The sequence below is a fragment of the Equus asinus genome, chromosome 20 (assembly GCF_041296235.1).
Source record: "Equus asinus isolate D_3611 breed Donkey chromosome 20, EquAss-T2T_v2, whole genome shotgun sequence".
NCBI lineage: Eukaryota > Metazoa > Chordata > Mammalia > Perissodactyla > Equidae > Equus > Equus asinus.
Window position 1 is genome coordinate 43,946,281 of NC_091809.1, and position 25,431 is coordinate 43,971,711.

At 49.6% G+C, this 25,431-nt stretch overlaps 1 protein-coding gene across 8 annotated transcripts in view; it reads right to left on the bottom strand.

Annotated features, from left to right (window-relative positions):
- Positions 1-25,431, bottom strand: part of GRIK4 (glutamate ionotropic receptor kainate type subunit 4) — a 411,821-nt gene that overhangs the window by 75,811 nt on the left and 310,579 nt on the right. For all 8 annotated transcript variants that reach the window (XM_070490069.1, XM_044752710.2, XM_044752707.2 and 5 more), the window contains one exon: positions 5,599-5,706. In XM_070490069.1, the coding sequence (XP_070346170.1) occupies positions 5,599-5,706 (108 nt within the window). The remainder of the gene's footprint in view (positions 1-5,598; positions 5,707-25,431) is intronic.

Consider the following 25,431-nt stretch of genomic DNA (forward strand, 5'->3'; position numbering starts at 1 on the left):
GTGGGAGCATAAATTTAGAAAGACGAATTAGGATCAACATGGGCCTTGGCTGCCAGGACAAGGTGAATGGACATCACACATATATAGGAGGGAAGCACTGAGGGTTTTAAAGACTTAGGGATATGATTAAAGAATATTAAATAATAAGAGAGAGAACATCTGGGGGTGAGGACAGACCATCTCCTGATATTGGACACTGAGTCCTGAGCCTTGACTTGACTCAGGTTGGACGGGAGAGACCTGGAAGAGACACAGAGAGGGTTAGGCTTGATGACAGGTTGGGTGTGGGGTGCAGAGGGTAGGGGTCCTCAGATCCTTGGAGCCCGGGTGGATGACCGAGGATGGGGTCATCGCTGCCAGGGATGGTTTGGAATGGAAGAGGATTTGGAACATGTTGAATCTGAGGTGCTGGTAGGCTCTCCAGAAGGAAACGCCCAACTGAATGCTTAAAATGTGGAGTGAGGACAGGACTGAGGCAGGGATTGGGAGGCCTCTGTAGAGAGGTGATGGCTGAAGCTGCAGGACCTGTGAAGCCATCGAGGGAGAAGAATGGAGGAAGGACAGAGAGGGATAAGAAGAGGCCTTTGTCCTTGAGAAAAGACAGAAGAAGAATAAGACCCTGATCTTAGAGGATGGGAAAATGAAGAATGGCCATAGAAGACAAACCAGAAGCAGCCAGAAAAGCTGAAAATCAGGGAACTATGGTCAAGAAAGTCCAGGAGGAAGGAGTTCCAAAAAGGAGAATGCAGACACTCTGGAACACACAGAGATGAAGCAGGGCTGTGAGAGGACACCGGGGTCAGGCGTCACTGCTGGCCTCTTGAAGGCAGATTCAGTGGGGATGGCAGAACTCGGCAGGATTGGGGGGTGAAGGTGAAGGAGAGGTACACAAGTGAGAGTGGAGCAGCATCTTGAGAAGTCAGGAGATAAAGGAAGGCGGGCAGATCTCCCCTTCACCCAACTTCTCTGAGTCACGTCTGTCTCCGAGCTTCAGTTTCCCATCTGCAAAGAACTGGGCTGCAGGATCTTCAAGTGTCCACTAAGCCCAGGATTCATGATTCCCTAAATTGCAGGGAGCTGGAAGGGTACAAAGGTGTAGGTAAGGTGGTGATGATGGTGTCTTAGGATGGGAAGAACCAGAGTATATTTGGAGGTAGAAAGGGAGGAATCCCTCTAAAAGGACAAATGAGAGAAGGAAGACAGAGAAGTGCTAGTAGGTGGAACAAGGTCCCAGGATGTGGTGGAAGGAGACAGAGTCAGGGTGAGTGTGAGGCTGGGCAGTGGGCTGGAGGTAAGGGAGAGAGCATGGATGTGGATACAGAGAGGAGGTGAGGAGGTCAGAAGTGAGGGAACCCGTGTCACCCCCAGAGTTGTGTTGGGGGCAGGTGAGAGTGAAGTCTTGGTGTGTGGAAAGGTCTGGCAGAACTGCTCAGGGCATATGACAGGGCGTGAACAAGAGATGAGCACAGGGACTGCTAAGACCCAGCTGAAGCCAGGGGGCTGAATGCAGATTGGTAGCCGGGAGCAGGGATTCCAAGGACAGTTGGACTTGGGGACAGGCATGAGGTGAGATGGCTGAGCATCAGGACAGAGACCATTCTAGAAGCTCAGAGAGAGAAGTGCTGAAATGCTGATTAGCTGTGCTCAAGCTGGAAGGCACTTCTGGGTTGGGGAGATGGAGAGCTGAGAGACCAGAGGTCACGAGGTCAGTTTTGTGGGTGTGATGAAGTGGGAGCAGGGAAGGTAGAAGGTTGTGCGGCAGCGAGAGGAAGCTGCGAGTTGAAGGTTCTGATTCACGATCAAATCCACTGTCCCGTCAATGACATGGGGCCAGTCTCCCTGCCTTCCAGGCATGCTGTCCGCAGCTCAGGGGCTTCTCTCTGCCCCAACAGCCCTCCCTCCCTTCTTCTGCCTAACCTGACTCATCCCTGTCCTTGGGGTCCCATCACCTCCTCCTACACCAACCCCCTTCTCAGAACTCCTACTGCACTCCCGGCCAGGGCTCCACACAACCATCCTCCGTCTTCCTAGTTGTGCCCGCTCCCAGGTGGAATGTAAGCAGACTGACTCCTCCCCTCTTTGGTGCCCCCACCTGGCTCCAGCATTAAGCACTTGTTACCTGTGTGAGTGAAAAGTGTTGAAATGGCCTCATGGACGGGGCTTGGCTGGGGTTCCCTCTCTAGGTTGGCAACGTCCCAGGGTATCTTTAATTATCTCAAGGAGTGTCACAGAATTCTCCCCAAACACTCTCTACTCTCAAGTTAACTTGCGCCACTGACATATTCAAAATAAACATACAAAGGGCAATCTTGGTGGGAGGAGACGTGTGTGAAAGCCCAAATGTCAGAGAGGTCGGGGCTCGCTGCTCTTTCTTTGGAAGATGCGGGGCCGAGCGCTGGCCTGGAGCAGGAACCCCCATCCGGGCCGGAGTGTTGGGAGATGGAAGGCGGCCATGCAGGGAAAACATTTCGCACGGGGTCTGACGTGGAGTGTGTGTTCCAGAGAAGGGGAGCTGCGGCTAATTCTGCGTACTTGTTGGTGTTAACCAATAATCATCCATGTGTCCCAAGTGTACCCTGACACGAGCGGGAGACGACAGGGATCAGTGCTGAGTTTTAAGGGATAAATCATTCAGGATTACCATTTGCAAAGGCTAACCCACAAATGGTCACCAGGGACTGAATTAAGATAGTCATTCCTGGGAGGAGTTATTGACTTGTTTTGGCCATCTTAGACACACATGCACAAAAAAGCATTGTTGTTTGAATTGTACTTACTAAGTTACCTAATGTCACCTGACACAAAAATGTCCTGCCCCCATCCCTCATGAACATACATGTGCATTTGCGAACAACCATGGGTGCATGTGTGCATGCGTACACACACACACGTTGACTTTTCTGTCAATGTCACCGTGGGACTGTGCCAAAGCTCTGAGCACTGTCCAATTCCAGACCCTGAGAGGAACTCAGCAACATTCCCATCTTCCTCCCAAACTCCTGTGGGCTTTTAAGGGACATCCCCCACCCAGGAGGAAAGAATTCCTTCATTCAAATTCTAACTTCGAGCTCTCAGTTTGTGTCAGGCACCCAGTCTCTGAGGAGCTCTCATTCCAGTAGGGGAGGTGGAGCTATAAACAACAGCCTCTAACAGGAGAAATGCCACAACAGAGGTGGGTATAAAATGCTAGAGACGGGGGAGGCCAGGAGTCAGATAAGAGACGTCTGCATGGAAGAGGTGACATATGAGCAGAGCTTTGAAAGGTGCGTAGGCATTTTCAGTTGGAAATAGGAATTAGGGGAAAGGGTATTCTGGGCAGAGGGAACAGCACATACAGAGGCAGGGAACAGCACGGTACAGTGAGGTGCTGGGCAGTCCGGTACCGCCAGATCCCAAGTTGCATGGAGAGGAGGCAGGGATGGCAGGCTGGGTCTAATTATGAAAGGTATATATTCCAGGCTCAGGGGCAGTGGGTCCTGGGCAGCATTGAAGGACTGTAAGGAAGGAAATATCAGGACAATTCTGATTTTAGAACGAGCACCCTGACAGGAGGTGGGGGATAGACTGAGCCGGTGAGGAGGCAGCCTGTGAGGAGGCAGTGCTAGAGCTCAGGTGAAAGAGGCAGACGGGCCTAAGTCAGCACATGGGCTTCGGGGATGGCTGGCAGGGGACGGACTCAAGAAGGTGTATGTCAGAGGTAGAGAGGACAGCGGGAGGGAGGTCCCAGCAATCGTGCTGTGTGCTGCCCACCATCTCTGGGCTGGGACTGCAGCTGACTATGGCCCCAGCTCAGCCAGGCTCTCCACGTCTCAGCTGGGGTGATGACACCACCACCTTCTAGTCTTTCCGACATTTTCACGTTGGTTCAGATAGCACGGGTTGGAGCCGAGATGGGAAGTGTCTACAACCCTGGGAGCTGGAACTGCTCTGTCCATCCTTTGCTCTGGCTGTTCCCTTTGCCAGGAACGTTCCTTCCCCAAGGGCCACCTGGCTCTCACCTTGCTCCCATCAGGTCCCTGCTCAAATTCCCCCTTCTCGGTGAGGCCCTGACCACCTGGTGTTCAGACCGCCTGTGCTCTCAGCACCCCCATCGCCCCTTCCTCAGCTCTCTCTCTTTCTGAGCACCTAGAACAGTGCCCAGCACACAGCAATGACTCATAAATATTCACTCAACGAATGAACAACAATAATCAGTGACCCCCTGTCTCCTACCAAGTCAAGGGAAACTCAACAGCCCACATTCATGTTCCTAAGACTATGGACCCAACCCCCTTTTCTGGCTTTATGCCTCTCCTCTCTCTACCAACGCCCATTTCCTGGGAAAACCTGCACTTTTCAGCATTTCCCGACACCCAACAACAACTCTCCTCATTCTCTTCTCCCTCTCTATCTCTCCCTGTCTTTTGGAGTCCATCTTCAAACGTCCCTTCTTGTCCTAAGGCTTTGCTGACCTCCCCGATGGGATGGGACCCCCTCTCTTTCAATCCTGTGGTGCTAGGTATGCGCCTCTTTCCCAGCTTTTATCCCACTCTGCTTCCAGTGCATCAATAATTCCAGTCCAGGGTTCCTGGGCCCCAGGAGTTCATGAAGGTAGTGATGGAGGTCCCTGAGCTCTTTCTATTATCTCAAAACCCCTAAAAGAAACAGACATGTTTGCAGACCTTGCACATTTAGCTACGAAAAGGCTGAGCAGGCTAACGAATACATCAAGTTGCTGCTTTGGGCTGGAATTATATCAGTGTAGCAACACTGGTTATCTCCTGCTGATAAGACGCTGTGCCAGGCAGGGAAATATGCTTTTGATTAGTTAAAAGCGAAGAGGGGAGAAGAACAAATTAATTATTGCTTAATACATGCAGTTGGTTTAATTGGTTAAAATCTTTTAAAACATGAGCTCTTCGGGGGGAAGAGGAAGAACCCCTTGGCTGGGAATGCACTTTGATTCATGCCACCTACTAAATTAGAACCTCTCTGAGGATAGAGACTGAGTCTTACTCATCTTTGTGTCTCCAGGATTGAGCACATGCCTGGCACATGGGGAGAAGGGCTTGGTAACTGTTGAAGAGAACTGAGTCTAATAGAAAAGGCAGATGGTCCCCTGCCCCATAGATTTAGAACTCTCTTCTCCACCTGGAAATGAAGAACCGGGCCATGAAAACCCACCAAAATTCAGGTGACCACTGCAGGGGGGCATTTTGCACATGATAGGCACCAAGCAAGGCAGGCTGTTGTGAAAGAGTTGGGGGCCGCCCTGATGGACTGGATCCAGCCCCCAGCTGGGCTTTTCCCACCTGTATCATAAGGTCCCCTTCCCGTGGCCATGCACAGCTGCCCCGGCTGTCAGGGTGCCCCTGGAAGAGGTATCCACAACCATGTGGTATCTCTCCAGCCCATTCCTCTTCCCCACCTGCTTTGAAACTCATCAAATATCATTTCCATATGCAACAGAGACTTGAGTTTAATTACACTATCACGAATTGGCCTCGGTGCTGTGATTAGAGCTCCCATCTTCTGTTCACGGGGAAGCCTGGTGTACCTGGAGCCAGAGGAGGCACCCTGGGGAGCTGCAGCTAGGAGGCCTGGGTGCACCCAGCTTACCAGGATGGTGGTGACGACCAGGGTGGTATTGAAGAGACTGTCGGAGATGTTGGAGGCGTAGAGACGGCTGTCCATGCTGAGGCCGTCTGCCACGTGCCACTGGCCAATCTGAGGAGACCAAGAAGAGAGGGCTGGGAAGAAATAGGGGGGCAGGAGGAGGCTGGGGAGCTGGGGAGCTGAGGTCCTGCAGTCCTCCAGGGCCGGAAGGAGCTGAGAGGCCAGTGCCCTGCCCCCGGGTGGGCTATGTATATGTAAGCCACAGAAGGAGGGAGGGATATGAGTATGGAGTAGAGGGGCTGGACCGGGACAGGGGTACTGTTACATAGGGTTGGGGGAGTGAGGGAGGGGTGGGAGACCTGTGAGAAGAAGGGAAGAAAGGGGTAAAGACTTAGGAGAGGTGGAAAAGGAAAATGGAAAAGCAAATCAGGAATGGAATGCGGTTCAGGGAAGTTCTCTTACACAGAAGGGAGTGAAACATGTGGAATGGCATTATCTTTTTTTTTTTCTTGAGGAAGATTAGCCCTGAGCTAACTGCTGCCAATCCTCCTCTAATGTCTGAGGAAGACTGGCCCTGAGCTAACATCCATGTCCATCTTCCTCTACTTTATATGTGGGATGCCTGCCACAGCCTGGCTTGCCAAGCAGTGCCATGTCCGCACCTGGGATCCAAACCAGTGAACCCCGGGCCGCCGAAGCGGAACGTGCGCACTTAACTGCTGCACCACCGGGCCGGACCCCAGAATGGCATTAACTTGAGGCAGGAAGGAGCCACAGAGCTCTTTGGCTTCAGCCTGCCTTCAATAATTCTGATGACCTAAGTAAGGATCAGAACGGTATACTGGAGAGAACTAGCATATACTGGGCTCTTCAATATGTGTTTTCTGAATGGCTCAGTTGAACGAATGAACCAAAAAGGGAAGACCCATGTTCTAGTGCTGGTTGAGTCCCTTGCGAGCTGCTAGAACTTAGGCAAGTTACTTAAATCTTTCCAAGTCTGTTTCCCCACTGAGAAATGGGGATGGACATGTTTGCCCTACCTTCTTCTCAGAGCCAACTGAGATCATAAATGCCCCAATCTGTCGTTATATTATTCAGCCAGACCCAGGAGCATGGATCTCAACTGTGTAACCTCAGAAAAGTTACTGAACCTCTCTGAGCATGCTTCCTCATCTGTAAAATGGGAATAATAGAAAGTTCATTGGGTCATTGTGAGATGTATTTAATTGACACTCAATAAATGCCATTTTCCTTCTGCTTCCCTCTTGTCTTGACTTCTAGGAAAAGAAAATCCACGACTTAGTTCCTCATTCTAGAAAGTCACTTAAACCTAAACGTAACATTATTGGGTTTTTAGATGGTCTGTTTGTTTTCCCAGCGAACCTTTTTATAAATACATCTGTGTGTGTGTGACACCAATATATTTCTACTAGCTGGAGTCCCTGGCAAATCGTTTCTGTTGCTGAGTGTTTGAGGTGAGCAGCCAGGAGAGATGGCTGACAGCTGGCTGGAAATCCAGTGAAATGCACACGTCTGCCTCTGCCAGGCATCTCCAGGCACCAGCAGCAGCTTCCCTGGAAAACTCTGACAGGTTCCCTGTAGCTCTGCTCACCAGAGCTGGGCTCTGGGTTCCTTTTGTGGAAGCTCCAACAGCAATAAAGACACATCTCACCCTTGGCCCCCACTCCCACCCCATGGGGCCAGAGGGTTGAGGGTCATGGGGAGCAGTGACCATCTCCCTGACATCATGGTCTGGAGCTTGAAGAGGGGAGGGCCAAGCCAGGGCCACCCCGGCCCATGAGCTGGGAGCTCTTACAGCCTCCAGTTCCAAGCAGGAGCCCGCTGGTCTCTACAGGTGAGCCTTTCACCTGCCAAAGGGGATATGACCACAAATTCCCCTCTAAGCCTCTGCGAGGACGCCACCTGGAGGGGACTGGGCAGCTTTCTCCACCTCTGTGAGGGCAGGATGCTCCCGTATGTGCTCGTGTTCATTTTTAGTTTATAAGCAGTGTCTCATGCATATCTCCACGGAAAACCCCATCTGACAGATAAAGAAACTGATGCCAAAATAAAAGAGCCCACTCAACTCAAGGTCACCTTGTCCACCAGAGGAGAGGCCTGAGCTTAACCCCTGTGCTCTTAGCTCCAGATGAGTCTTCCCAAGGAAGCCTTCAAGGCCATCCTGTCTGGCTCTTCCAACCGCACACTGTTTACCTGTCCGTCTCCCCCACCTGCCTGTGTGGGGCTGGCCTCTCTATGCTCACGTCCTAGCCCCTTGCTCAGGGTCTGGTACTTGGGAGCAGGGGAAGTCATCATTTCAATCGCAGCTTGCTGCTGTGGCGGAGGCCCAGGCAGAAGGTGGCTCCTCCTCTGGCTCTCTGGGGCGCCCACTGTCTCTCCAAGCCTGAGCTGCCCCCTCCTCCTCTCTCTCTGTAGGGGAAGGGGTGGGGAGGATGAGGGATGAGCTGGTAGATTTTCAAGAGAAAGGGGCAAGGAGAACAACAGTTGCCAGACACCCACTGAGCTAGATGTGTTCCACCATCTCCCTGAATTCTCCCACCAACCTTGTGGACTAGTGACGGGTTTTTATTTTATTTGTAAGGAAATTGAGGCTTCAAGAGGTTTAATGGCTTGAACTCAGAGCTGTCTGACTCCTAAATCCAAGGTCTCTGCTGCTGTCTCCCGGGCGGGGCGCCAATGTGCCCTCCACATAAGCAGGCCTCCCTAACCAGAGAAAGGCTTGAAGGGGCCTCAGCCATGCCGCCCGAATCCTGATCACAGAGCTTTTTCCTGCTGGGTTTTGATACTCCACAAAGTCAGGTGAAATGACTCTCTCCTCGGAGGCTCAGGTTCCCTGTCTTCAAAATGGAAGGAATTTGCTCCCGATGGTCTCCTAGGGTGGGAAGGGCCAGATTTGGCCAGAAGGACATAAAGAACAATGGGGTTGGATGTCATTATTTGGATGTTTGGGACATGATTGAACTTTCTTAGAGTCCTATGTGTCACCTAAATGTGCACATCACACCAACAGGGCAGGCTGGACCTCAGCTCCCCACTCTCTGCCACAACTTTCCCACCCCCACTGTTCTCAGTGGACCCAATCCTCGAAACTGCCTGCCCCAGCCCCGACTCCCTGGTCTTACCCCAGCCAAGAGATAGGCTTCCACAAAAGCCAGGGACAGAAATGATTTACCCAGAGCCAGATCTGACAGCTTGAGCAATGCAACCTCCCCTCCACCTCTGGGGACATGGCAAAGAGACTAATTAGCCCCTCAGCTCCAGTCGGGAAATGAATCTCCCACCCACCCTCCCATTAGCCCCCAAGAAATTAATAAACTCATCAGATCCAACAAAGCGGCTTGGCAGTTATTAGCCAGTGCAATCTAATTGCAGGAAGGCAGTGGGAGGGCAGGCAAGACAGAGCCAGGCGCCCTGGGATACAGGCTAATTGCCCCACCCACTGGGCACCTTCCATGCCACACACATGCCGGGGGTGGGCAGGAGATACAGCTCTCATCACTGACAATCTGTGGCTCTGCCTCCAGCCAAATTCCCTTGCTCCACCCCGCTGACACCTGCCCCAAAACCTCCTGCAGGGACAGCTGTTTTATAAGCCTCTTCCACATGCCCACATGTGTGGGCTTGATGATGCTTCCAATAATGCCTTTCTGCGGCCCTCTCTGTACTTTCTGTCGCTCCCACTTGCGCGGTCTTTCCACCAGTTTAGAGGCCCCAGAGGCTGCCGTGAAGGGAGGGGAGGGTATGGACTTGTACAACGCCACTGCTAGCCTACACAGCATCTTAATGCTGGTGCACAGCTGGGCATGCTGGATTTCAGCCTCTCCTTGCCCTTGGGCATCGCACAATCTGCACCACGAATGCACTCGCCCCGGGGCTGGAAGACCTGGGTTTAACCTGGCCTCTCTGCTTATAAGCTGTGTGACCTCGGGTAAGTTACTGAATCCCTCTGAGCCTCAGTTTCTCCCATCTATAAAATGGGGGTTAAAATGTTAATTATTACCTCATAGGGTTCTTAAGAAGATTAAATGAGATGGTGTGTGTGCAAAGTGCTAGGTAGTATCCATCAATTTAATTTTTAATGCCATTGTCTGAAACAGAAGGTGAGATCTCTTCTGGGCCCAACAAAGGGCTTTGCAGTGTGGACTTTAGTTTATCAGACAGATTAGACGAGTGTTTCAAAGTCTGGTTCCCGGACCAGCAGTTTTGGTGTTAGAAATGCAAATTCTTAGGCCCCATTCCAGACTGACTGAATCAGAAACTCTAGGAGGGCCCAGCGACGTGTGCTGCAGCAAGCCTTCCAGGTGATTCTGACGCCAGATGGATGAGAGACAGCAACACAGACGACAAACGGTTGACAGGACAAGGCAAGGGTGGAGAAATCGAGTGACTGAGTGCCGACCAGTGGTGAGCTGGGAAATGTTTAAAAACTGGTTCTCCAGAAAAAAAAGACCCTGATTGGCAGCATTTGCTGATTTCTGTCGTATAAACACTCCCACTATGGCTGATTCCAGCTACTAATGTGACATCACTGAGCACAGAGACGTGCAGCGGGGTCTTGCTCACCGGGGCAAGTGGGCGCCAGCACGACCCAGGGTGCCAACTGTGCTCACAGGGGCGGGCTCTGCACCAGGCACGAGAGTTTATGCACACGAGTCTCATCGCCCCTCCTCTTTGTCAATAAGGAAGGTGAAGTTCACCTAAGCTAATAATTTACCCAAGTCACAGAGCTGATACGTGGGAAAAAAACCAGGATTCAAAATAAGGCCAATGTGTGGCTTAACTGAGCTACAAGATTGGAAACAAATGTGTACTCCCTCTCAGTCCTGATTCTAACGCTCTTAGAGGAAACATCTGATAGGCGGGCATATCATCATAGGCGTAAATATAACTGATATGGGGTGTGTTCGCATGTGCACAGAAAGTATCATTTATCCAAAGATCCCCAAAGGACATGGAAGCCATATAAATTAATAATTATCTTGTTCCTTTAAGTGCTAAAATTTGGGAGATTTTAATTATTTATTTGAAAGCCTTACTTCCAAAAATTCTTTCAAAGGGAATTACACTTTCCACTGTCCTCTTTTTTTTTTTTTTGAGGAAGACTAGCCCTGAGCTAACATAGGCTGCCAATCCTCCTCTTTTTGCTGAGGAAGACTGGCCCTGAGCTAACATCTGCACCCATCTTCGTCTACTTTATATGTGGGACGCCTATGACAGCATGGCGTGCCAAGTGGTGCCATGTCCCCACCCGGGATCCAAACTGGCAAACCCTGGGCCGCCGAAGTGGAACGTGCACACTTAACCACTGCGACACCGGGCCAGCCCCTCCACTGTCCTCTTAAACAGAGTGAGCATCTTTATCTTAAGACACAGTGTCAGCATTCTCAAGCCGGTTATTACACTGTCCAGTGACAGAAGGCTGCTCAGGGGTTACTGAAATGTGGATGCCACCTGCCCTCATTTCTGTGCTTTTGTAAGTTAATTTGTCTGCTCTTCATAGTGTCTCTTTTCTCTCTGTGAACTGTCACTTCTTACTGCTATTAGGATAGCTGTCTCAAAGAGCCCCTGTCCTTCCTGGAGCTGTGTGTAAGACCCCTGGGTGAGCAACAGAGGGAGCAAGCTTGAAAGAATTGCTGTAATGAAAACACAGGCAAGGCCTAATGGCGGCCTAGGGGCCTTAGAGAATGGACTCCATGACACCGATATGGGTGACCCACAGTCCTTTGGAAAGGTGACTACCGTACAGTTGAATGAGTGTCCAAGACCTGTATTTGGTGAGCCCCGTGACCCTGGGTCAGCGCACGCAAGCTGGTCACTCCCTCAGCAACACACCATGGAAAATGCTGGTCTAGGGGCCATGACCAAGGGGTCCTCTGCCACTTCTGAAAGAGCTAGAAGTGTGTCACCTGGAGTCTGGAGCCCTGAATTAGCATCTCACACTATGACCACAGGGCTGGGTGACCCTGAGCGAGTCAGTTAATTTCCCTGCGTCTCGCCCTTCCCCAGCCTCCGCACTCATCTGAGTTCCTGCAGAACTTCCCCTGGCCTAGACTCCACTCTGGACGTCTCTTTGTTCTGTCCTCCACACGGCAGCAGCCAGTCGCTGCAACTACATCTCAGATATGATCATACTAGCCCCTGCGAAAAGCCCTTCAATTCCTTCCCATTTTGGTTTAAGGATAGAGACCAAAGTCCTTGGCACAGCCCACCAGGCCCTGGAGGCCTGGCCTCGGCCCACCCCCACACTCACCTCACACTCTCTCTCCACCTTTATCTGCACTCCTGTCACCCCCGTGTGCTCAAGTCAGCAAGCTCCTTCCTGCCAGGGTCTCGATGCATGCCAGCCCCTGTCCGGAACTCTCCCTGCTGTACGACCCCCTGCCCACCCCAGCCCGCTTTCAGCCCGTTCAGGGGTTGGCAAGCCACAGCCTACAGGCCAGACCCGGCCCGCTGGCTGCTTCAGGAGGTAAAGCCCATTCGTTTAAGTATTGTCTGTGACTCCTTTTATCTACATCTCTGTTCAGTAGAGTCGCAAAGCGGAAATATTTACTATCTGAACCTTATTGAAGTTTTCCAAACCCTGATCTATTTACACCTGTTAATCCTTCAGGCTTCAGTTCAGAAATCACCAGGAAGCACATCCTTTAACTCCGGAAGTCAAACCTCTCCCAGAACTCTGTTCTTTTCCTTTGGAACATTTGTCCCGGGCTGTGATTACACACTCATTAACGAGACCATTGCTCGCCGCCTGTCTGCCTCACTGTGCTGCTGAGGGAGAGCCCTGCGCTATGGCAGAGACGGGTGGGCCTGCCCAGGGCTGCCGCGCGCCTCTTACCCTCTACAATCACTCGGGGGGCTGGCATTTGCCCACTTTGTTCTCTCCCAAGTCGGGAAAAAGGGATTCATTTTTAAAGCCCGGGGTGATTTCCTCACATCCTGGCCTGCCTCTGAGCCGGTGCCCATGGCTCTGTAACAGGTCATATGTTATGTCTGTTGAGACGTCTGTTCTTTGAATTCAGCACGGCCAGGACTCAGCACCCAGAGAGGCTGACATGACGCCAAGGGCGGGCGCGTCCTCTGGCCCAGTGTCAGAGTTCAAGGACACTTGTTGATCACCTTTGCGTGTTGGGCACCCAGCCATGTGGTTTGCTTACATAAATTCCCCTGATTCTGCATAACAACACGGTTATTATTCCCACTTGAGAAATATAGGCACTTCAGACAACGATAATAATGCTTAATGTAGGCACTTCTTACAAGGTTTTGTTGAATGAATGAAAAAAACTGAGACTCAGAGACAGCAAGCAACGTGCTGAGTATGACATTAATAGGGGATTAAACTGGGATTTGAATTCGTGTTCTATTTACTACTATACCATCTGGCTGAGTTAGAGCAGGTGCAGGCTATCCAGACCTTCGGACTGGGTCTTCCCACATACCTCTGATCACTGTGAACTTGTTCTTTGGAGAATACAGGGAGTCACCTATAAGAGTCCACAAGAGTGATTCTGACCAAGGCGCCGGGTGGTTACTTAGGCGTTTGGCACAAGGAGATGCAGGAGGGGGCATCAGAAGACATATTTTCCATCCTCCTCTGCCATGCATAAGCTGTGTGACCTTGGGCACATCATTTAACCTCTCTGAATCTTCCTCATCTGTAAAATAGAAATAAATGAACTTGCCTGCCCTTAGTACGGCATTGCTGTTGATAATCAACTGAGATAATGTGCATCGTGGTTTTTGATAAGTCATAATAAGCCACGGGAACATAAGACAACAGTACTATTGTCTGGCTGGTGGGAATGTAGCTGACCAGAAGTCAGGAGATTTGGCTTCAAGTTCTACCCTGCCACTTTTGCTAGCTGTAAGATAAGGGTAGTCTTCCTTCCCTTCTCCACTTATTGGCATGTTATCAGCCAGCTCTGGTGGTCTAGTGCTTAAGATTTGGGGCTCTCAATGCCACGGCCCGGGGTTTGTTTCCCGGTCAGGGAGCCACACCACCTGTCTGTCAGTTGTCACACTGTGGCGGCACGTGTTGCTGTGATGCTGAAGGCTATGCCACCGGGATTTTAAATACCAGCAGCATCACCCATGGTGGACAGGTTTCAGCAGAGCTTCCAGATTAAGAAGGACTTGGCCACCCACTTCCAAAAATTAGCCATGAAAACAAGTCAGAACCGCCTCGACAGCACCAACAACAACTGAGGCAATCACAGATGTGACAAAAGCTTAAAGGCAAACACAAGCTCTTTTTCTTCCAGATCCTTGTTCTCCTGGGCCATCCAAAGTTGAAAGAACCATAACCAACAACTCATTTTTTTTAACCTCAGGTTCAGGGCTCGAAGTTGAAGTTCTCTTTAGGAAGAATGCATATAATAATGCATTAGCATCTCCTGCAGTGCATGGAACTGATGTCGACATATAGGCACATAAATGACAGTCAGGTGTGAACGCTATGGCTGGAGACCCCGGGAATTAATTCGATTGAGTTACAGTTTCAGGGTCTCTACAATACAGGTGTGCACCTCGATATAAGACCAGCTCAAAGGGCTTGTAGTGTGAAACTCTATGGCGAACACCACTGGCATGAAGGAATAAAATGTTTATTGAATTTAAATCCAATATCTCCTATCATAAAAGGTTAGTCTACCCTGGAGATTGGGTCATGAGTAAGGGCCCAATTGAGAGCCTGACGGGGTGATGCGGGAAACAGAGTCACTCATATTGACCAAAGACCTCATTCTCGTAGCCAAAATATTCTTTTAGCACAAAATATGTGCTTACATGCAGAATGCTGTGAGAATTCAGGATCAAAGGACAACAATGGCAAATGCCAAAGGTTAGAGATCAAAAACGAGCCTGGGGAAAGCTGGGAAGACTTCCTATCGAATGAACTCTGCCTGGGCTTATTAAGCCTTCAACTCAGTTGGTCTAAGGCAATGTTTTGTTCAACTGTGGCTGCTACCCATTAGCGGGTTATGAAATCCATTTAGCGGGTCAAGACCTGCATTTTAAAAATGAAATATATATCTGGAATAGATCAGAGTGCAATGCACACAGCAGGGGTAACTTTGTTTTCATAAGCTTTGGTTGAATTATGCATCGATGGGTGTTAATGTGTGTCCTGGATTCAACCTAAATGCAAGTCAGCCTCAAAAGTATGACAGTACCTGGCACACGGGTAGGACCTGTTCTGTACTCTATAATCAGCCCCTTGCAGAGGACCTGGAACATAACTACTGATCAATAAATACATTTTTGGCATGGATGAACTCCTAGTTCTGGTCACTAGTAACTAAAGGACTAACTATAAGAAAATTATACAAGCTAATACTTTTGAACATATACTGCATGCCACATTCTGAACTAAATGCTTTGTTATCTTACATAATCTTCCCAACCACACTACAAGGGAGGTATGGCTATCATCCCTGTTTTACAGATCAGAAAACTGACGCTTGGGGAGGTTAGGTTTCTTGCCCTAAGCTCCATAGTTAATGTGGCTTCAAACCCAGGCAGGTCCACTTTGCTACACTGCTCCCCAAGATAGTCATTTTCCTAGGCTATGGATGTGTAGTTAAACAATGAATTGTTATTCTTTACCCATTGGTATTTGCCATAAGCATTCCTGCCTGAGAGCCCACATCCCTGAAGTCAGCCGTTGCGTTTCCTTGCCTTTGATTCTGACTTACATCTTTAGAGGAGGATATTTAAATAAAGCTTGAGGAAGGCGACAGTGGGGTACAGTGCATAAAGGAAAGCCTCAGGAATTCTGGCTTCTGGTCTCCGAGTTCCATACAGACCACCAGCTCTGGGAGACTTCAGTTTGGACTCTCGCACTCCTCTTCACCTGGGGGTGCCCACTCATCCATCAAGCTTGTCCTGAACGTCACCCCCCTGGGGATGCCCTTCTCAGCCCCTCTGACTCAGTCAAGTCCCCATCACAGGGACTCATACACGGTGCCCTGAACTTTTCCTTTGTAGCACTCGTCACACCTGCAGTCACGTGACTATTTAGGTGCTTACTGGTTTCAAGCTCATCTCCCCCACCAGACAATACAGTCCGTGAATGATGAGACTCTGTCTTGCTCCCCATCACATCCCCAGTGCCTACCTTGGAATCTGTACTTAGCACGGCACACATCTTTACTTGGCAGTTGCATTAATAAATTCTCCTTTGTAGATGCAGCTCCCAAGAAGGCACCTGGTACTCAATAAATATCTGTTGAATTGAATTATGAAATTTCTTTGGGCAAGTCACTTCTTTTTAGTCTTCAGTTATCTTACCTATAAAAGAAGGATGTAGTCTAGCCCCTTCCAGCTCAAACGTGAATTCCTGAAAATGCCGGGTATATTTATAATGTGGCATAGTTTTGCAAAGTGGCCTGGGGCAAAGCCTGGGACAGACAGGCCTGAGAGGGACACCAGAAAAGGCCTCGGAGAGATGAGTGCAGGGGGCACTGGAAGCATGCTGCCCAGGTATGAAGATGAAGCAGGTGGCCACCCGTGAGAGGGACGTGAGGAAGGGCATCTCCCACTGCCACGAAACAGCTCTCTCTGAGCCCAGTGGGTGATGCCTGGCATTCCGCCATTAGAGAGCCTGGTCTGGGGACTAAGACATCATGTTTGGTTGACCTGGAAATAAATCTATAAGTATTAACACATTCTAGCCTTCTCAGTTGCACACCCCATTTACAAAGGGATGGCAGGTCCTATACAAGGGAAGTGCTCTTCCACTCAGAGCTCACCTGAAATACTGCATACTGTTCCAGGCAGCACTCTTGAAGTGGAGCATAGACTAACTGGAATGTGTTCCAAGGATATTGACCAGGAAAGTAAAGAGACTGAAATCACATTATAGAATGAAAATGTAAAGGCAACCATGGGAAGGATGGAATAGACGTGCGGACCCAAGAAACAGAACAAAGAACAAAAGCAACAGGCTTCAGAAAGAAAGAATCCTGCCCAATACACAGACAAGCTTTCCAACAACGAGAGCTTTCCAAGATGGAATATACTGTCCCTATAGGTAGTGAGTTCTCCAACACTGGAGGCATTCAAGCACCAACTCTACTTCATGAGAACGCATTTGCAAGAATCCAAGCATTCGAGTACAGCACTGGTCTAGAGGACCTTTATTATTCCTTTTGGCCCCAGGAGCATGGGATCTAGATTCTACTTCTACATCAGGGGAATCAGGAGGAAGGCCAGGGCATCAAGGGGCAGATGAGGTCCTTGAACGTTGTGAGAAAACAAGAGAGCAAGAGTATGGGGTAATGAACACAGAGAGAAAAAGCCACTGTAAGAAAACTTCTTGCTGGTCTTCTCTCCTGGCTGAATCTCACTACAGTTGATTCTTGTTATTCATGGTGGTTAAGTTCTAAAAATTTGCCACAAACACCGAATCAGAAATACTGAACCATTAGGCCAGCCCGGTGGCACAGTGGTTAAGTTTGCATGTTCTGCTTTGGCAGCCCAGGGTCCACCAGTTCAGATCCCAGGTGTGGACCTATGCACTGCTTGTCTAAGCCACGCTGTGGCAGGCATCTCACATATAAAGTAGAGGAAGATGGGCATGGATGATAGCTCAGGACCAGTCTACCTCAATAAAAAAGAGGAGGATTGGCAGCAGATGTTAGCTCAGGGCTCATCTTCCTCAAAAAAAAAAAAAAAAAGAAAGAAAGAAAAGAAAAGGAAAAAGAAATACTGAACCATTGCTCCTAAGGGAAAAACAGGGTTGGGTTCCTATGAGCCTCTGGTCACAGCATTTTCATCAAGCAATCAATATATAACCTCGTTTTAGGTGTGTTTCTGCTTACAGACACCTTATTTAATATATATTGTTGATTCATTCATATTGAATGACAGCACTGTAACTCATGCCTGGATGCTACTTTTCTAACAGCTGTATATTCTCTGTAAGGCGCATCACAGCTTTCTTGCACTTAGGGACACTAGACAGCACTTCAGCACAAAGTTTGTGGGTCATTTTAAACAGCAAAATCTCCAAAAGAAAGCACATAATGCAAAAGACATGACACTAGACAGACCGCAAAAAGGACACATTTCCAGTATGAGAGCTGAAGCAAGAAGATGGCATGGCCTTGTTCAACCCCAGCTGGGAGCGTGCCCATCTGCCGACTCAGATTTTTCGCTGCTCTGTGCATATCTATGAAAGTGCTTGAGTATTGATTTGGGGTTACAAAGAGATTTTAGTGACTAAACAAATTTGCGAATAAGGAATCCACAAATAATGAGATCAACTGCACTCATCTGTGCTTGAATGTTTGGCTTCCGCCAAGATGTGCCCAGACTTCCATCCTGAATCCCCAACCTCTGGGATGCGAAGTGGAATTTGGTCTAGTCCTCATCACCCCTCCTGCCAAAGAAGACAAACCCACAGGGGCTGTTTTCAGGGACTCTAGTGACAGATAAATACTGTCTGGGGCCGGAGTGGAACTCAGTTCACCCTAGTCAGCTCCAACTGAAAGTACCACCCCTCACTGATGCTCCCAGAGGCTTAATGTACTCTCCAACTAGCTCAGGGTTTGAGAAGTCAAATGTCCCTGCATAGGGCAGCGAGGATGCTCAGATTGCCTTTCCTTCTGGACAGAAGTACTGGTTTAAAAATTTCCTTTACCTACATCTCAGCTCCCTCTTTTATTCTCGTATGGTCAAAAATCTCACAGACTCTCTTCTAAACATCTTGGGGATGATCAAACTGGCACGGGGTGAGTGTACTGCACAGTCTGTAAATAGGAAGACTCAGCTGCACATCCTTCTCTCACCGCCTGAAAGATAGGAGGTATTTCGAATCAGCTGCTGAGGAGAGAATTTATCAGAGAGCTCAGGCATGCTCGGGATTTTTCATCTTACAAGAAAATTACTGCCAATGGACACAGGTCAGGGCATAGAGAGTGCCTGGCTTCACTTGTTATACACGCCAGCTGGAGAAGTACCTTGGGAAAGCAGCTGTACTAATAACACACAACTTTGAGCTCTGAGTGGCCGATGCCAATTGAACTAATGGTTCTAATGAAGCGTTGGGGCTGAAGGAAGCTGGTCACTCCCCGTCCTTCAGGGCAAGATGCATAGCTGAGGTTTCAGGGATGGGCTGAGAACGGCTCATCGTTGCCCCTAGATGGATGCAGGCTCGCAGGTGGGAGACAATGTGTGGCTGAGCCTCACTGTGCTCCGGGAAGATGGGGAGTTTTTCGTCTGGGGGTGTCAGCAGCTCTTGTCTGAGCAGTCCACGTCAGGCGGGCCCTAGATGTGCTATAGACTTTCCCGAGAGCAGAGCCATGACTTCTGGTTCTCATCTTCACACCCATCCAGAGCCACTGCAAAGTGGAACTGGTGATGCTGCCATGTTAGGGATGGAGGAAGGGCAGAGGTTAGGGATGGAGGAAGGAGAGAGGTAGGGGAGGCAGAAGGCCGTGGGGAACCCATCCTGAAGCAAGGAAGACTAGCTGGCAGAATTTATTTCCACCAAGCATGGCTGGCACTGGCTGGTTTTTGCAGCCCTCCTGCCGGGCCCTGGAATTGCAGCAGGAGTGACATGAGCATGTGGCTCAGCCCTACTTTGTCCTTCTCTCTGCCCTGAACCAGACTGGATGCTGGATTCCAGGAACACTGCATAGAAAGATAGAGAAATATATAGACAGGTATCTCCACAAGAGACGACAGAACTAAAATTTGCACAAAATAGCAGAATCCTCAAAGCACATCTGTAAACAATATTCCACTTTGTCCTCACAATAATTTTGTGATGCACATAAAGCAGATATTATTATGACCATCATCCCTACTTTACTGAGGAAGCAATTGAGGAACAGAATTGCTAGGAACTGAGGGCTGGGACAAGAGATGAGTCTTTCCACTGCCCCATGGTGCCTGCTCCCGCACACGGCTTCCTCTCACCTTCCTGAATTTTCCTTTCCCTTTGGCCTGCCTGCCTCCACTCCCTACCCCTCTGGCCTACGGCCTGCCCCATGTCTCTTGGGAGCTGACTGAGCCAGGCTGCTTCCTGAGACGAAATTAGCAGCTCGGCCTCGTCCAGCTCTCCCAGGCAGGAGCTGGCTGAAGAGGCGCAGAAAGGACTCACTCAGAACTGGCAAACTTCCCCAGGCTGAGCTCAGGCAGGATGCGCGATGGGGCATATTACAAGAAATATCTTTAAAATGCAGCACTTTGAAACCCTGCTCCTCTGCCCAAAAGCAGCCCCCCATTTGAAAATTTAAGTAGCTCTAATTTCTTTGCTGGCTGATGTGTGAATAAGCTTCTGCAGTCAGTGAATTTCCCATCAAGGCTGATCAGCAGTCCCTGTGATTTGGGAGAAAGAACCAGACATATGTGGGCCAGGGAGGCAGGAGGAGAAAAAGCCATCAGATCATACCATTCCAAGGCCAGCTCATCAGCCCCTTGGCTGTCTGTGGTCCTGGGAGTGGCCAGGAAGGCCAGATGCCCTCACAGGAGGAGGTACTTAATAGGCTTTTAATTAACTAGAGGAGTATTGCTCTTAGAGAATGGAAAGAAAAGGAAAAGGGAGAATTATATCAATGAGTTGAAGGGTCTTCCACTCGAATTTTAAATTCCAGTCGCCAAGGGAGGGGCTTGTCATATGAAATCTCTCTTGAGCAAACTGGCGAACAGTGGCTTTAGAGAACTCTCATGACAAGATCCTAGGTCCCTAGGGCTTTGGTGTCCCCACTGGATGTGAGCTCCTGAGGGCCGGAATGGTACGTCCCGAGTGCCCTCTGCACACCTCCACAGGCCCCAGTACTGGGCTCTGTGCGCACCTGTCCCTTGGTCCCCAGCACATCCTTTTCCAGGCCCGTGCTGAGCGCCACTCTCAGCTGGCTGTTGCTGGGTCTGCACCCAATGAGTCCCCAGTCCTGGAGTGACACCAGTGTGAGAATACTGCAGCAGAGGCAGAGCACGGGAGCACGGGGCAGGGGAGGAGGTTCAGAGGCAGGCAGGGCCCAGCACAGCAGCCTGGCTGTGGAACTGCCATTTCATCCTGAAAGCAAACGGGGGCCACTATGGTGTTTTAGGCTCAGAACGACACGCTCCCATCTGCATTTTCTAAAAGGAAAGTTAAACTAGATGACCTTTCAGGTCTCCTCCAGCTCTTAAGAATTTATGATATTCTAGGAGATGTTGTCAACTATTTTAAACCTCATGCCAATTCCCCTTTGCCTGGCTCCTTAATTAAAAGGAAGAAATAAGCGAGTTTTCAGTAACCTTCAAAGCAGCCCCCAACCACCCATCTCTTTCTCCCCCATCCCACCTGAGAATCCACTGCCTCAGAATCCCCTCATCAAAGGCAAAGTCGCTCCACAAGCAGCCGCCCCAGCCGGCCCACTCTTCTCAGGTCTGTCCCTCAGCTGGGGAGCTGGCACTCGAGGCTGCTGATTTTCAGCAATCAGACCCCCGCTCCAGCGCTCTGAGCCAGGTCCCGCAAAGGCGGCTTCAAAGGATCTGCATATTTATGGCAAACTCCTTCCTCCCATTGAAAATGTATTAGACAGCAGGAATCAGGGCACTCTGAGCAGCTTCCCCCACTGGCAACCTGTCTGAGCCTTAATGGCTGTTTCTGTTAGTGCAGATGGGACCTGAGCTGTCACAGAGGTTTGTAATGAGAGGGGCTGGCGAAGGGGCACGGAGGCTGGGGGACTAGCAGGGGTGCTTTCCATGTAGAGGAAGACACTTCCCTCACTGTTCCCCCAATGCCACGTGCGGGCAATGGCAGTGCAGACTCTCATCCCACAGGGTGTTTTGAGGGTTTTCTGTTGTTCTTTGTTTACTTTTGAAGTAAGGGAAGGGGCCTGGAGTTGGGGACAGGGGGGATCCCCCCAGCAGGTCTGCTAAAACTGCCGTCAAAGCAACTGGGGTTCCTGGCTGCAGAGGGCCACGATGAGAAAAGTAGCTGCCTTGACGCAACTCGGAGTGCTGTCAAAGCAAGCTCTGCTGCCACCAACCCAGGACGACCCCAGATCTCCCAGGAAAGGGGGCAGACGGCAGGAGAGGAGACTAAAGAGAGGCAGTCTGTCCTCCCAGAAACTAGTTGGTGGGACCTGCAGTAAGTTCAGGAAGTTGGAGCTGGAGCCCCTGAACCTTTTAGAGGACACAGGATCCTTGAGTTCTTGGTTTGCCAGGGTAACTCATGAAAGTTATCTCATCCATCCACCTGCCTCTGGTTAGAACCACACTCACGTCTCCAGAGAACTCCCTTGAAAGCTTCATTTATATCAGCTTTAGAACACGAAGGATGGCTAGCAGTTCACAAGGCTTTTTACTCACCCTCTCCTGGCCAGCTCTGCTAATCTCTCCATCTCCATAGGAACAGATCAGTGGTCCAGGAAAAGGTGGCTCAGGGATGTTTTCTATGCAAAATTCATGGGACAGCAACCCCGTGTCTTTGGGGGGCGGGGAGGGGGAGGTGGAGTTATTCACTGACCCCAAGCCTCAGAGTTCAGAACTAATCAAAAATTCAAAAACTAATTCCAGGAAGCACGCTAATGTGGTGAATAGAAATTTAGTGTTTGGAGTGAGGAAACTGAGAGTCCCACATGCTCTCAGTTCTGTGTCACTTCACCCCATCCGGAGAGTGGTCCTCAGTTTGGGCCTCAGGTTTTAACAGTGACCCTGACAAACCAAAAAGCATTGGCGGTGAGAGATTTGGAGGTCAGGTGGCATTGGGAACAGCTAGGGGCTGCTGTTTGAGAAAGGGAAAAATCAGAGAGGCGGAACAACTCAAGTGCTGTGTAGTAACTGTCGACTGCGATTTTTGTCTTTCCCAAAAGACTGTGAGCTCTTGCAGGAATCATGACTCATTTACCATACATTTCCTGTCCTTGACACAGAGTAGGTGCTCAAAAAATTTTATGCTAAATTTCAAGAATGAATGAATGAATGAAATCAGACTATTTTCCAATATTTGAAGAGCTGGTAAAAAGGAGAAGGCAGGCTATTCTGGGCTGCTTATAGGGCAGAATTAAGAGGCAGATTTTGATCCAGTGCCTGGAAGACCTTGGAATGCATCCCTTGAGAGGCAGTGAATTCCCCAGCCCAGGACATGCTCGGGGGGAGGCTGGGTGGCCATTCCTCTCAGGGACACTGTGGAGAACATTCTTGCATTGGGTTGGAAGATTAGACTAGAGGCCTCGAAGGTCTCCTCCAACATGTTCTGGGGCCATGCTGCAGAGTGGAAAGACCATGGACTTTGAAGACAGTTAGACCCAGACTCAGTTCTTAAGTCTGGAATTTACTAGCTTTGTGAATGGGGACACATTATCTACCTCTGTCTCAGTTTCTTTACCTGCAAGATGGAGAGAATAGTTTTTATGCATGGTTGATAAAAAGATAAGAAATTGAAAATACATATGTATATCACCCAGCACAGTGCATCACATAGAAGACATTCAATAAAAGTTAGCTATTATTATTAGTATGTCAGTAGAGCCAGGTTTCTGTCTAACCATAGGCAAGCAGAAGACAGCACCATCAGACCCAGTTTCAATAATCCTTGGGCTTAGCCAGGCCAAACGTTGGGGGATCACCATCTTCATTGCACAGAGGAAGAAAATTGAGGTACCCCATGGTGATGTACAGTGAGCCAATAGAAAACTTTAGATCTGCACCTTTAGTGAGGGATGTCAGACCTCCACGCCTCAGCCCTCCCTCTCCCAAAGGCTTAATTAGAGCCTGTTAAGCCATTTCCGATCCTCAGATGAAAGGTGTGCTCATCTTATCCCGGCCCTAACAAAGTCGCTAGGGGGCTGCTCAGAATCTCTGATCTTTAGACCAAGTTAAGTGAAGGAAATTAAGGGCCCTCTAATGCTGCGCTGCTTTTTTTCCTTGCCTCTTTCAAATATGATTTCTCCCAAATCAGGAAGAAAGATTATACTATTCCAATACCACCCAGGACATCTTCTGGGGGATGAGAAGGGAGAATATGGGATGGAGAAGGGAGATCTCACACAGGCAAGAACTGAGGGACGGAACTAGAGAAACTGGAAGCAATACTATTGACTTACATGCCCAGAAATAAGCAATCGGGATTCAGAAATGTCCCTTACAGGACACCGTAGGGAACATTTCCCCTCAAACGGGCTCCACTGGAAGCTCCACAGAGTCGCAAGAAGGAAAACCCTCTCCAAACAGAATCAAATTAGTAATTTTTTAAATGGTAAAAGATAACCCTGAATTCCGAAAGACTATTTTTAACATGGTAATAATCCCTTGATCAGCCACCGGCGGAGAATATGGCATTTGGTTGAGACATTTTACCAATTACAACCCACGGTGTCCCTGCGTGGTGCTTTCTAAACAGTCAAAACCAGCTCTTAATAGTCACTCGCCCATCAGGAAGAGAAAGAACAGAACCAAGTCCAAATGAGAAGACGCCATTACAAAAGAAAGCCCAGCTCAGCAGGTCCCTGGGAGCCAGGAGCTGACCTGATGGGCAGCAGGTGGTGGCGAAGCAACAGAGCTGGGCAAAGTGTCTTGATTTGGGAGCTTAGGGATTCCAGGAAAGTGAGGAAAAGCCACGAGTGGGGGACCAGAGAGCATGGACAAACCTGAGTGGTGTGGAGTTGGACAAACCTGAGCGTGAATTCCAGCTCTGCCCGAAGTCCTTGCTAAAAGTGGACGTGGGCCAAGTCCTCACCCTCCCTGAGCTTCAGTTTCCTCATTTGTGAAATGGCAGTTTATCCACCTTGAAGGGCTGACCTCCAGATTGGAAGTGATCTGCGCCAAGTGCCCCTGTGGTGTCTGGTACACAACAGGTACTCAGGAGATGCTATTTCCCCTGCTCCTGGTCACTCTCCCCTCCCCTGCCAGCATCACCTTGGATGGAGCTGGGAGAATATGAGAGCAGAGATACTGACATTCCTCCCACCAATTAGTTATCCCTCCCCAAACCACTTCTTCATCCTGTAATAAGCAGGGGAAGGACACTTGTCAAGAGGCAAAGATTGGCCCGGTGATTGGGATGGGACCTGGGGACCAGCGTTGCAAAGCTACATCTGTGCCCATGATACATCTGCACAGTTTTCAGTGGTACTCACGGAACTTGAGGCAGACAGGAAAGCAGCAGGACGGTTGCCAGATTTGTTGAAGAAAAATGGGCAATAAAGAGGATTATTGCAATCCACTTTATAGGTCCAATCAGGAGGGTGTGCCCCATAGGGTAGCCAAAGGTCATAAACATCATCCTCTTTCATGGTCACTTCTGCAGCACAGTCCATTCAACATCAACTCAAAAAGATGGGGATGGGATTTGGGGAGGTCAAGAAGGAATTCTATGCATAGAGTCTGAAGTTAACTAACACTTTCTATAAGGGCAGTATTTGTCCAAGGGTAGGTCTGTGGACCACCTGCATCACAGTCATCTCTCTGAGTGCTAGGTAAGAATATGCAGATTCCTAGAATGCACCCAGTTTTACTAACTCAGAATTTATAGCTGGGGGGCCTGGGAATGTACCTTTTGAAACAAGGACCATTGGTCATTCTGGTACATTCTGGCACACTTTGGCTTGAGAAGCCCTACCCTACACCAATCACGTGAGCTGCTGATGAAGGAACAGCAGCTGCTGTTTAGGATGCCACAGAGCAGAATCCCTTGCTGGGCTGGAGTGGGGGCTGAGGGATGGATACTGGTGGCTGGCAATGCTGTTTCTTAATGACGCAGACAATCCTGCGGTCTGGCAGCTGGGAAAAGCCGGCCTGAGTGGCGGCTGCTGGAGAAGCAGAGTTAAGGTGAAGAGGTGCTTTGAGCCTAATCAGCTGCCGCTCAAGCAGGGGTGGATCAGG